Source organism: Thalassophryne amazonica, chromosome 7, assembly GCF_902500255.1.
Source record: "Thalassophryne amazonica chromosome 7, fThaAma1.1, whole genome shotgun sequence".
Taxonomy (NCBI): Eukaryota; Metazoa; Chordata; class Actinopteri; order Batrachoidiformes; family Batrachoididae; genus Thalassophryne; species Thalassophryne amazonica.
In genome coordinates this window covers 1794345-1807429 of record NC_047109.1, presented here as the reverse complement: position 1 = coordinate 1807429, position 13085 = coordinate 1794345, and the positions used below count along the sequence as shown (strand labels likewise).

At 42.8% G+C, this 13085-nt stretch overlaps 1 protein-coding gene across 4 annotated transcripts in view; it reads left to right on the top strand.

The window, feature by feature from the left end:
- Positions 1–13085, top strand: part of LOC117513554 (sodium bicarbonate cotransporter 3-like) — a 170913-nt gene that overhangs the window by 124247 nt on the left and 33581 nt on the right. For all 4 annotated transcript variants that reach the window (XM_034173714.1, XM_034173712.1, XM_034173715.1 and 1 more), the window contains exons 10-13: positions 5039–5185; positions 5275–5378; positions 9297–9471; positions 9592–9725. In XM_034173714.1, the coding sequence (XP_034029605.1) occupies positions 5039–5185; positions 5275–5378; positions 9297–9471; positions 9592–9725 (560 nt within the window). The remainder of the gene's footprint in view (positions 1–5038; positions 5186–5274; positions 5379–9296; positions 9472–9591; positions 9726–13085) is intronic.

The window sequence follows — 13085 nt, the reverse complement described above, 5'->3', positions numbered from 1 at the left end:
TTGATGTACGGCTTCAGTTGTTCCACAGTCTGGGGTCTCCATTGTCATATTTTGCGCTTCATAATGCGCCACATTTTCAATGGGTGACAGGTCTGGACTGCAGACAGGCCAGTCTAGTATCTGCACTCCTTTACTATGAAGCCACGCTGTTGTAACACATGCAGAATGTGTCTTGGCATTGTCTTGCTGAAATAAGCAGGGACGTCCCTGAAAAAGACGTTGCTTGGATGGCAGCATGTGTTGCTCCAAAACCTGGATGGACCTTTCAGCACTGATGGTGCCATCACAGATGTGTAAGTTGTCCATGCCATGGGCACTAACACACCCCCATACCATCACAGATGTGTAAGTTGTCCGTGCCATGGGCACTAACACACCCCCATACCATTACAGATGTGTAAGTTGTCCGTGCCATGGGCACTAACACACCCCCATACCATCACAGATGTGTAAGTTGTCCATGCCATGGCCACTAACACACCCCATACCATCACAGATGCTGGCTTTTGAACTTTGTGCTGTTAACAATCTGGATGGTCTTTTTCTTCTTTTGTCCATAGGACACGACATCCATGATTTTCAAAAACGATTTGAAATATGTACTCATCAGACCACAGCACACTTTTCCACTTTGCGTCTGTCCACTTCAAATGAGCTCGGGCCCAGAGAAGGTGGCGGCGTTTCTGGATGTTGTTGATGTTTGACTTTCACTTTGCATGGTAGAGTTTTAACTTACACTTGTAGATGTAGCGACGAACTGTGTTAACTTACAATGGTTTTCTGAAGTGTTCCTGAGCCCAAGCAGTAAGATCCTTTACACAATGATGTCGGTTTTTAATGCATTGCCACTTTGAGGGATCGAAGGTCACGGGCATTCAATGTTGGTTTTCGGCCTTGCCACTTACGTGTAGAAAGTTCTCCAGATTCTCTGAATCTTCTGATTATATTGTTGACTGTAGATGATGGAATCCCTAAATTCCTTGCAGTTGAATGTTGAGAAACTGTTCTTAAACTGTTGGACTATTTTTTTTTGTTCACAAAGTGCTTTGCTTGTGAAAGGCTGAGACTTTTGGGGATGCTCCTTTTATACTCAGTCATGACACTCGCAGTTAGTGTCCTCAGTTCCCAAACACTTATTGAGTGTTGTTAGAAGGAAAGGTGATGTAACACAGTGGTAAACATACCACTGTCCCAGCTTTTTTGAAACGTGTTGCAGGCATCCATTTCAAAATGAGCAAATATTTGCACAAAAACAATAAAGTTTATCAGTTTGAACATTAAATATCTTGTATTTGTGGTGTATTCAATTGAATATAGGTTGAAGAGGATTTGCAAGTCATTATATTCTGTTTTTATTTACATTTCACACAACATCCCAACTTCATTGGAGTTGGTGTTGTGGAAATAAAGGATTTGTATGATTTCTGTATATCCTCAGTAAATGTCACACCAGTTTTGATGCATCAAGTTTTGTTTTTCCACAAAAATATTTATGTTTGATCCAGGAGCTCTATAAACACAGCTTCTAATTATGTTTTTTGATTTTTCACATTTAAGTTCCACTGTTACACGTTCCATCACATTTTCTAAAGAAAAGGACATTTTGAATGATTTCATTTTGATAATTTGATCAAACATAAAGCACCAAGCCATCGCCCCATTTTTCATCCCAACTGGACAGTGTCAACGTGCTCATCTTTTAACCAATTCTCAGTAATTGCAATAACTGAAAAATGTTTATTGGAAATTTTTAAACAGTCCTGAATTTTAGAAAAGTTCATAGAAAGACTTCTACTATTAACAGTGAAATGAAACCTTTGTATTTTGTATCTCCTGTATCTGTATGATAAAGTGGTACAGAGGAGGATTTTCTTAAAAACAGACCTGAAAGTTTAGCTACAGATTGCCAGAAGGTACATCTAATGGCCCAGTCACACGGCACACGACGATTCCTGAACGAAGGGAAAAAGTAAAATATGTCACAGTTCGTTGAGAAAAGGTGGACGAAAGAGCTTTTTTCACCGAACAGTCATCGAATCAAGAGCGCAAATGGACGAAAGAGGAAATTAACAAAACCGAAGCTCACGATCTCGACGAAACGCACCTGGAGCCACAGCTGGAGCAGTGTGTGTCTGCATCTCTGCGTTCCAGGACTCGGCGCTGGGACGGAGCTCATAGCACCTGAGTCCTGGAGAAACTGCAAACAGAATCTGTGGAGATCTGTGTGCACATCAGTGGACCACCTGTACTGGTTCCTCGTCCAAAAGGATCATATCCTTCATCATCAGAATCCACACTGTCTGTCGACACGCTGCGCGCGCCGTCTTCCTCCGTATTATGTTCTAAGCCATATATATTTATTTATAACAGAAAACTGTCAAAAGGGAGAATAAATATAAATATGTGTTAATATGATTGAATATATCAGAGCAGTAAATTAATCAGTGCGTGTGAACGTGCACGTTGACTCAAATGTGCGGTTAATTCCACCAGCTGATCACTGATCCACAACGTGAATTCTGTCTTCCAGAACAGCTCTTTATATCATCATTTTGATTCATCTACCCATTGCTACATGCACAGAAAGACTGGATTATCATTCCTACACTCATATTGTTATATTTAATACAAAATAATAAGCGCACACAGCAGCTCCTGTGCTGCCGCTGATGCTGCATTCATGTACCGTCTGAAATTACACAACTTTTTCCTTGTTTCAAATTCAACAGTTGCTTGTGGCAAAATAATTAATTATATCCACACAAAAGATTAATTCTGGCCTATGTAATGTGCCTGAGCCCATTGAAGCTGCCCCCACACAGATAAAAAAAAAATCCAAGCAAGCAGGTTGAGTTTGCCCTGTAATTTCTGTCGGTACATGAAGCAGCAGCGGCCTCTGCGCTCACAAACCGGCTTCTGCACTGTGTGAAAACGTTCAGCTGCTCCAACGAAGTCAAATTAAACAATAACATTACAAAAACTACACAAACGCTTAAAAAACGTCAACGACAGCAAAACGAGACACAGACGAGTTGAGGTTTTCTTTGCCCTTCGTTCAAAATTTTCAACAGTTTAAAAATCCTGACGTAGCGCCCGCTGCAGGAACGAGGCTGCGCGAAGGTTAAACGATGTCAACGACAGTCAACGAAGGTCCAGATTTCTTGTTTCGTCAGGGCTTCGTCACCCTTCGTTAAGTGCCGTGTGACTGGGCCATAAGATGCAAGCCTAGATCTGATTTGTTTTGGTGAAAGAATGTCCTTCTCTGCTCTACTCCACTATGAAGCTAAGAGTGATGATGCAGAATGCAAAATTTCTCCAATCACAGCCACAAAAGCCAATAACTTCTTCTGGGTGTCTTGGTGGCTTTCCTCACTCTTCTCCTTCTTGCACAGTCACTCATTTTTTTTAGAACTGTCTACACAGATTTACCATAGCGTGCCAAACTATTTGTATTTCCTCATAACTGATGTAAATAAAGTCCAAGACATATTCAGTGGCAACTTCACCATCAGAGAGCCTCGACCACAAAAGACTCCAAGCTGTCATTGATGTTAAAGGGGGCAACAGATGTTATTAAGAGCAGGGGAATGTAAACTTTTGATCAGGGTCATTTGGGTAGTTTCTTTTGTGATTTTAAATAGTATAAACACAGTTATTTCACAATAAATGGCTTCACCCAACCACTAACCATGAGTGGAAAAAAAGGTTATGTATTATCATTCAGATTTTCTTAAAAAATGGCCAGAAAATTAAATACTCTGCCAGGGTATGAAAACTTTTGAGCGCAGTTCTATTTAATCTTGGAAATCATTCTACAAGTGGGTGAGTGCCCTGTTCCATTTTTTTTTCTTTTGTATTTTGTTCTCCTCAGTAGAGCTGGTAGGCTTTATTTTTATTTTACTTTGAGAGAGTCTGTCAGATTTTGGATCTTGATGTGTGCAGAGCAGCACGCTTTTTTTAACGTGCATGCGCACGCGGACCTCTCCACTATTTTTCAGGCTGTCTGATCACACAGATGTATTTTTTAGATTTTTCACCGTTCTATTGATGACAACACTTATAAGCATGCACAAAGCTGAGCCTCTAGCAAAAACTGTTTTTAATAGGCTGCATTTATGACTAATGGCCGTGCACTTGCGCCAAGTCTTCTCACAGTGGAGAGCGGCTGCTCCCTTTACTGTGACTGCATCAAAATTAACAGTTAGCACTTAAAAACTAGTCATCATAACATGACATCACCCTTATGTAAACTTTGGAATTAATCTGTGGCTCTATTCTTAACGTTAGCAGCTACATTCCATTTTCCTCAAAGTTACGTAAACACTGTCGGAAACACTTGGAAAAACGAGTACTCTTGAGTACTTTCAGCAGTCTCTGGAGCTGTTTGTTGTGAATGCCATATACTTTGAGACCGGTCATGGAAGTGCACAAAGTAATCCCGGTGGATCATCGGATGGTCACTAAGAGCCCAAATCTAAACTGTAAGATTTCGGTGCAACATGTCCTTTTTGATCTTCAGGTACACTTGAAGATGTTTTTGTATCTTGGAATTTCCTCCCTTTCCAGCTCAGATTGTTCATAAGTGTCGGTTTTCCAGGCATCTGAAAAATTTGGTTGAATCCACACATTAATTTGTTGTTGGTCCCTGTGGTGTGATTTTTTTTTTTTTTTTTTAATTTTTGCGGTTGTGGACCTTCAAGTCCCACTTCTTGTTTTCAGTATCCACACTATAGTGACCGAGTGAATGCACCAAGTAACAGGAAGTGAAAGGCAGTTTTTGGTCCACTCTGGCATTGCTGTTGCAGGGACATTGCTCAACCTTTAGGGCAACGTTTGTGGAGTTGCTGCTACAGGACAGCACTCAGCGTGTCATACTCATGAGCGTTGATTTTAAATCGTCACTGCAGAGCAGTAAAGTCGACAGATCAACACGTTCGGTGTCTAAGTGACCTGAGGCCCGGGGAAGTCACCAATGACCATGTGCAGTACCACACTCATATTATGACTGTAGATGGCGCTCACTTTGTTTCTCTTGTAGATTTTCCATGATGTCGCTTACAAAGCGAAGGACAGGAAGGACTTGCTGTCCGGGATTGACGAGTTCCTGGATCAGGTGACAGTGCTACCTCCGGGGGAGTGGGACCCCAGCATTCGCATTGAGCCCCCCAAAAATGTCCCGTCTCAGGTGGGATTAAGACTCCTTTGTTCTACCAGGAAATGTGTTGGCTTCTTAGTTTTAGGTTAGTTTTGTGTCCTCTTTTTGTCTCCCTGCAGGAGAAGAGGAAGATTCCGCCGATCCCTAATGGCACAACCAGTGGCACAGATGGTACCAAGAAGGTGGTGCATGACACTGGACCAGAGCTGCAGAGAACAGGGAGGTGTGTTCATGTGGATGGTACCATAACTACACTTCATGTTTTGGTACCATTTCAAACCTCACTACAATGCTTTAAGTAAAATCCCAAATTGGACAAAGTTTGGATGGTATGGAAAATGCAAAACAAACAATCGGAGACCATTTACTTTGTTTCGTATTTCATTCCAGATAGTATGAAGCAAAAATAGTTTGTTTTGTGTGATCAACTTCATTTAATTTCATATAAATCCATTCCTGCATTTAAGTCCTGCGACATATTACAAACAAGTTGTAACAGGAGCAAATTGGAGTTAATAAAGGTTTTGTTTTTAAAGTTATTTCAAACGTGATTGAAATCATGATTTGATGCAAAAGTAGTATTCATGAAAGGCTTTAATTTTTTGAGGAGCAAAGATGAGCCGAGGATCTTCAGTTTGTCAACAAATGTGTGAGGACATTATAGAAATGTTTAAAAACAATGTTCTCAGAGAATGATTGAAGGAATTTGCATATTTCTCTCTCTGCAGTACAGAATATCATTAAAGGATTTTCAGTGTGTAAAGGGTAAGGGTGCAAGTCTAAATTGAAGATCCGTGATCTCCAGTCCCTCAGATGGCACTACATCAAGACCAGTGATTCATCAATAACTGATATAACCACTGATATAATTACTTTGGGAAAGCTTTGTCAAGCACTAAAATACAGAGTTAATTTACAAACGACACTGAAAACTTTATTGTTCAAAATAGAAACTTGATGCTAAACCTTGACCACAACCAGCTTTGATCTCCCTGAGCCCAGAGGCATCAGGTTGAACCATCATACACTGGAACTGTGTATTGTGGTCAATTGATCAGTCGTCACTATCTTTTGTTGTCAGAAATGGTCACAGTGTTCTCCAAACCAAAGAAGAAGAAGAAAAAAAAAAACGACCATCCAGACTTATCAGCAACAAATCCAAATGCCTGGGTTTGTGATGGTCTGGGACTTTATCAGTGTTCTTTCAAAGGTTATTTACACTCTGTGATGCAGCAGTAATACAAAAAAGTACACTGAGATTTCAGAGCAACATGTGCTGCCATCAAGACAAACAGTTCCACATTCTGTACACATTACACAGACAGGGCTGCAGAAGAAGAAGGTACGGGTACTGGACTGGCCTGTCTGCAGTCCTGATCTGTCCCCAGCAGAGAGTGTGTGGAGAATTTAGACACAAAAAATGCAACAAACACAACCCCATACTGTTGGACACCTTAAGATGTGTTTGTAGGAAGAATGGGACAAAGTGACACCTGAAACGCTTCATCTCTTGGTGTCCTCAACGCCAGAACGTCCTCTAAGTGTTGTGAGACAGAACAGCAACATTACAAAGTGGCAAATGGTTTAGTGTCCCAACATTTTTTGGAATGTGTGAGGAAGCTGAAATGAAGGAATGAATGAACATAAACAAATGAAATGAAGTGAACCAGTAAAAAATCTGAAATATGTTAAGTTCATACTGACTGAATTCAAACAGAAGTCAATGTAAAAGTAAGAATCAGTGCATTTTTTTGTGTATTTTCCATATCATCCCAGCTTTTTCTAGAGTGTGTGCGTGCGTGCGTGCGTGTGTGTGCACCACAGATCTCCAACCCCGCTCCATCACTAACCCTGCTCCTGATGAGCTCCTGCATTGTTTCTGTGTCAACCTGCTGCATCCACAGCTGATTGGTCAACCCTGGTGTCTCCTTGCTCCTGATTGGCTGGGAACACCTGTTAAATAGCAGTGGGTGGAGCAAGAAGAGTTTGAAAACACGCGGGACATGTGACCTACAAGAGCAGGGTCAGTGCCTCAGTAAGGAGGCGTGTTCCGTGATGTGTGCTGTGCGCCGGAGTCAGAATAACGGTGAAGATGAATCTGGTCTTTGTGTGTAATCTGAGCTGTAGCTACTTGGTAAAGTTTGTTTCTGAGACGGAGACGTTTGTGTCTGTCCTCCCACCTTTAAGCTGTGTGTCCCATCAACATAAAAAAGGATTCAAGGATTCAAAAGAATTTTATTGTCATATGCACAAAGGAACATGTTCCCTGCACAATGAATTGTGTCTACTGCATTTAAACCATCCTAATTGCCAGTTAGGAGCTGAAGTCGCCATTAGGCGCCTGGGGACCAGCTCCAGATGTACATCCCTGCCTTAGGTCAACAGCAGGGCTGAGCAAACCATGACCGACCCATAACAAACGACACACACATAACACACAACACACATAAGCCGGCCCAGTACATAAACACATATAAGAAGCACACACGAGGTAAGGAAGAGAAAAAAACCCTCATAGCTGCTGTGTTAAGCCACAGCAATGAGGAAAAAACCTCCATCAGCACAAAAAAAACAATAATCACACAGACAAACAAAGATGCAGGACGACAACCGAGATTTGAAAGTCCAGTTTATCAGAGCACACCGGAGGCAGTCTAGTAGGTGCCGTCAACGGCCTTGTCTGACAATCCTGGAAGGGGGAGGGGCTCAGCCCTGAACAGTCCACTGTCCACAGTCAACGTCAGAGCTGGAGAAGCTGAGGGAGAAAGAGACGGGGGGTGGGGGGGCAGGCAGCTGTGTTTTGGGGAGGCCAAATGAATATCCAGATTAGCAGACGCCTGAAAGATTCCACAGTTCTGAGAACAGAGTGGCTCTCAATACATCTGAATGTAGAAAGGAGATGCGGTCATTACTGACGGTCAAAGCGGTTTTCCAGAGCTACTGTCCTCTCCAAGATGGTTTCCAGCGTGCGGTTAACACCCGCCGACTGCGCAGTCACTGCCCTTCCAATCGAATCAATCATGTGGGGCATCCTGGATGGCCCAATTATTGCTGCTTCCACCTTCTTAATTTTCTGGTAAACCAGCGCTGTGCCCGCTCCGCACAGCAGAAAGCCGGTCACCACCAAGCCAAATATATATGGGTGATTCTTAGACTACGGGCACTTATTATGTCCTTTGATCATATTGTATGAAAAACAGAAAAAAGGGGAAATTTCACACTTTTATAGTTATCTTTACAATGAAAGTGTTTTAAGAAATTTGTTCTAGTAGTCTATGATGACTTTTTCACCTTTTTTTCAGCATCATTATATGCAAATATTGCCGTTTTGTGCTTGTCCCACACTCAGACTTTTGATCTTCAATGATAAAAATGAATGGTAAAAAAACATTTTTTCTAATGTTTTAAAATATCACTGAATAAAATATCAGTAAAATAATCAAAACATAATTGGGGTATTCAATGTCATACAACTGTTGTGATTTTTTTTTAAACAAAATGTAGTTGTCCCACACTATTGCCGTAATTTCCACCACAATACTGTAATGTCCCTTTAAACAGTTTGTATGAAAGATTGTTTGGGTAGTTTCTATGGAGATAAACAGTGACATCAGAGCACATGTATATAGCGCCAAATCACAACAAACAGTTGCCCCAAGGCGCTTTATATTGTAAGGCAATGGTGTGGTGGAAATTACATTTACAAGGCCAATAGTGCCCATTGTTAAAGAATCACCCATACACATCTTCGACGTCCTCCACAGGCAGTGTGTAAAGGCACATGACCTGCCATCTCCTCCACGAGTCCATCACATGCGTCCCGGCAGGACAGGTCGGGTCCTCCACCCCCGAATGTCTTGTAGAAAAAATAGTGTCAATTGCGTTCAGAGACCACTTTAACAAATCCATTTTTGTTGTTTTCCAGAAGAGCAAAACTGGAGCCTCACAGACAACACGCCACAGAAGCAGGAAAAGATAAGGAGGGAGGTAGAGAGGAAAAATGCGTCCGTCTCAGCCGAGTGCAAGCTGGCCAAAAAAAAAAAAAAAAGACAGATGCACAAACACTCAGACACAAAACCACAAACTGCTCTCGTGGTGCTAACGGTAGAATCTGGCAGTGACGATGGTTTCCATGTCTCAGGATATTCGGCGGTTTGGTGAACGACGTGCGGCGGAAAGCTCCCTTCTATTGGAGTGACATCAGAGACTCCCTCACTCTTCAGTGTTTGGCGTCTGTCCTCTTCCTGTACTGCGCCTGCATGTCGCCCGTCATCACGTTCGGGGGACTACTGGGAGAAGCTACCAAGAACAACATCGTAAGAAGCCGACAGCTAGCCTAGCTTAATGCTAAGACAGGAAGCAGGTTGTCCTGCTAGCATAGCCACATTAAAGAAGCAAGAGTAGGTCTCTTAGAAATTTTGGTTCTTTCTCTGCAGAGCGCCATAGAGTCTCTGTTCGGGGCGTCCATGACAGGCATGGTCTACTCCCTGTTTGGCGGTCAGCCGCTCACCATTCTGGGCAGCACCGGCCCGATTCTGGTTTTTGAGACAATCCTCTTCAACTTCTGCTGGTGAGTTTGTCTTGACACTTTTTTGACTGTGTGGACATTCATTTAGTCACAACACCTCGAATAAACTGCATCAGAGGAGCCCACATTTCCGTTACCGCTTCTACATGGGCAACACAAATGGGTTTTGTCCAGTTAGTTAATGTTGTGGACACGCACCCATCCACTGGTCATGGAAGATGCTTCTTCTCCTTCAGTTCTTCATGGATTTAGATTCTGATCATTTTGTTCACTCTTCCTTGCAGAATTTAGAAATTTTAAACCTTTCAGTGGTGAAAACGGTGAAATTTACCCAAAACAGGGAATGTTTCCGAATTCCATGGCTGCCAAGAATAAATTCAGCAAAGTAAGACCCAATTTGAGAATATGTACACATTGTCATCAGGTTTTAGAAGAGAACCTCAACTAGCAGCAAAAACAGTTCCAGCAGTGTGTAAATTACTGTCACCAGAGACAGTTTATAGGTGGGGTTTTTTTGTTGTTGTTTTTTTTTAACTATTTTGGGAGGTTGTTCAACTTGTATACTAAAAAATCACACATTTATTATTAACAGTAATAATTAGAATAACTGTTTATTAATATCAAACTTTTCAAGGAATCAGAATCCTAAACAAAATAACCTCTAATAATAGACTAAACACCAATCATAAAAATAGACAACAACAACTCCCAAAGATCTGAAAAGAACAAGCTGAAAATACAGAAAAATGGTGCGAGTTGTACTGTGGGACATATAGTGCATATTGCTGGAAACATCTGACCTGGACCTTCATGTTTGAGTCCACAGTCTGGTTCCTCAGTGGTGCAAACATCAAAGGAAAGTACAACATTCTGGAATGGCTTTCTCAGTCCCCAGACTTATTGAAAATCTCTGGTGTGATTTTAAGCGGGCTGTCCATGCTCTGAAACCAACAGACCTGAGATGTTTTGTAAAGAAAAATGGTCCAAAATACCTTCAACCAGAATCCAGACTCCCATTGGAAGCTATAGGAAGCATTTAGAGGCTGTTATTTCTGCAAAAGGAGGCTCTACTAAATATTGACATATTTTTTTCTGTTGGGGTGCCCAAATTTATGCACCTGCCTAATTTTGTTTAAAGAAATATTGCACACTTTCTGTAAATCCTATGAACTTCATTTCACTTCTCGAATATCACTGTGTTTGTCTGCTAGATGATATATTTAGCTGAAATTGCTGATCCAGACAACCAATGATTTATAAACGAAAATCATAGAAATCATGGGGGGAGCTGGGTGTTAGATTGAGGGGTTCCATCCATCCATTTTCTTCCGCTTTATCTGGAGTCGGGTCACGGGGGCAGCAGCTCAAGCAAAGCCGCCCAGACCTCCTGATCTTCACCCCCACAGCTCTGCCACCCTGCGGAAACTCATCTCGGCCTCTTGTACTCGCAGTCTCGTTCTTTCAGTCATGAGCCAAATCTCATGACCATAGGTGAGGGTCGGAATGTAGATCGATCGGTAAATTGAGAGCTTTGCCCCCCTGCTCAGCTCTCTTTTCACCACAACGGTCCGATACAGTGACCGCATCACTGTAGACGCTGCACCGATCCGTCTGTCGATCTCACACTCCATCCGTCCCTCTCTCGTGAACAAGACCCCGAAATACTTGAACTCCTCCACTTTTTTTTTTTTTTTTTTTTGCCAGCTTGCACTCGACCGAGACGGACGCACTTTTCTCTTCTCCCTCCCTCCTTATCTTTCCTGCTTTTGTGGCGTGTTGTCTGTGAGGCTGCAGCGTTGCTCTTCTGGAAACGACAAAAATGGATCTGTTAAAGTGGTCTCTGAACGCAATTGACACTATTTTTTCTACAAGATCTTCGGGAGCGGAGGACCCGACCTGTCCTGCTGGGACGCATGTGATGGGTTACGTGATGGACTCGTGGAGGAGATGGCAGGTCATGTGCCTCTACATGCTTTCTGTGGAGGACGTTGAAGATGTGTACATATTTGGCTTGGTGGTGACCGGCTTTCTGATGTGTGGAGCGGGGCACTTGCTGGTTTACCGGAAAATCAAGAAAGTGGAAGCAGCTTTGATTGGTCGTTCCAAGCTGCCCTATATGATTGATTCGATTGGGAAGGCAGTGGCTGCGCAGTCGGCGGGGGTTAACCGCGCATTGGATGACATCTCTGGAAGATTGCAGCCCTGGAAACCCGCTTTGACCGTCTGTGAAGACCACATTCTACATTTCTACATTTCAGATGCATTGGGAGCCACTCTGTTCTCAGAACTGTGGAATCTTTCAGGCGTCTGTTAATCTGGCTATTCATTTGGCTTCCCCAATACAGCTGCACTTCAAGGTCACTGTGATAAGATACCTCCTCAGAAGAACAACACTCTTATGCCTCGCTCCCTGGTCTTCCCCCCTCCCCTCAGCTTCTCCAGCCCTGACGTGAACTGTGGACTGTCCAGGACTTTTTCAGCCTGCGCAGGGCTGTTCCCTTCCCCCCCCCCAGACTGTCGAACAAGGCCGTCGACGGCGCCGAAACTGGCTGCCTTCCGGAGTGTTCTGATAAACTGGTCCTTTCAAATCTCGGTTGTCGTCCTGTGTCCTTGTTTTGTCTCTGTGATTATTGTTTTTTTGTGCTGATGGGATTTTTTTTTCCTCATTGCCGCTGTGTAATGCAGCGGCTATGAGGGTTTTTTTTTTCTTCTCCTTTTCCCTCGTGTTTTGCTTCATATATATGTTTTATGTACCGGGCCGGCCTATGTGTTGTGTGTTATGTGTGTTGTTTGTTATGGGTCGGTGTTGGTTTGCTCAGCCCTGCTGTTGACCAAGGCAGGGATGTACATCTGGAGCTGGTCCCCGGGCGCCTAATGGCGACCTCTGCTCCTACTGGCAAATAGGATGGGTTAAATGCAGTAGCCACATTTCATTGTGCAGGAAAGTTCTTCTGTTCTGTGCATATGACAATAAAATTTCCTTGATCCTTGATTGAGGCAAGGACACTCCACCGGCCTGAAGAGGGCAAAGCACATTTTTCCGGTCAAGAACCATGGCCTTGGAGTGGAGGTGCTGATTTTCATCCCGGATGCTTCACACTCTGCCCCAGTGCACGCTGAAGAAAACTGGGGTTGTTCTTATTTTCTTCAATTAGTGATGAGTAGTAAGATGTTCTAGCTTTACGGAGGGCTTTTTTATAGAGCAACAGACTCTTTTTCCAGGCTAACTGAAGATCTTCTAAATTAGTGAGATGCCATTTCCTCTCCAACTTACGGGTTATCTGCTTTAACGTAGACCTGCATTGAAATAAATGCAGTCAGATCTTTGGACCAAAAAATGACTTATATTTACACATAAGATCCTTCTGAATGTTGTAAAGTAAATCTGCAAGCCCAGATCTG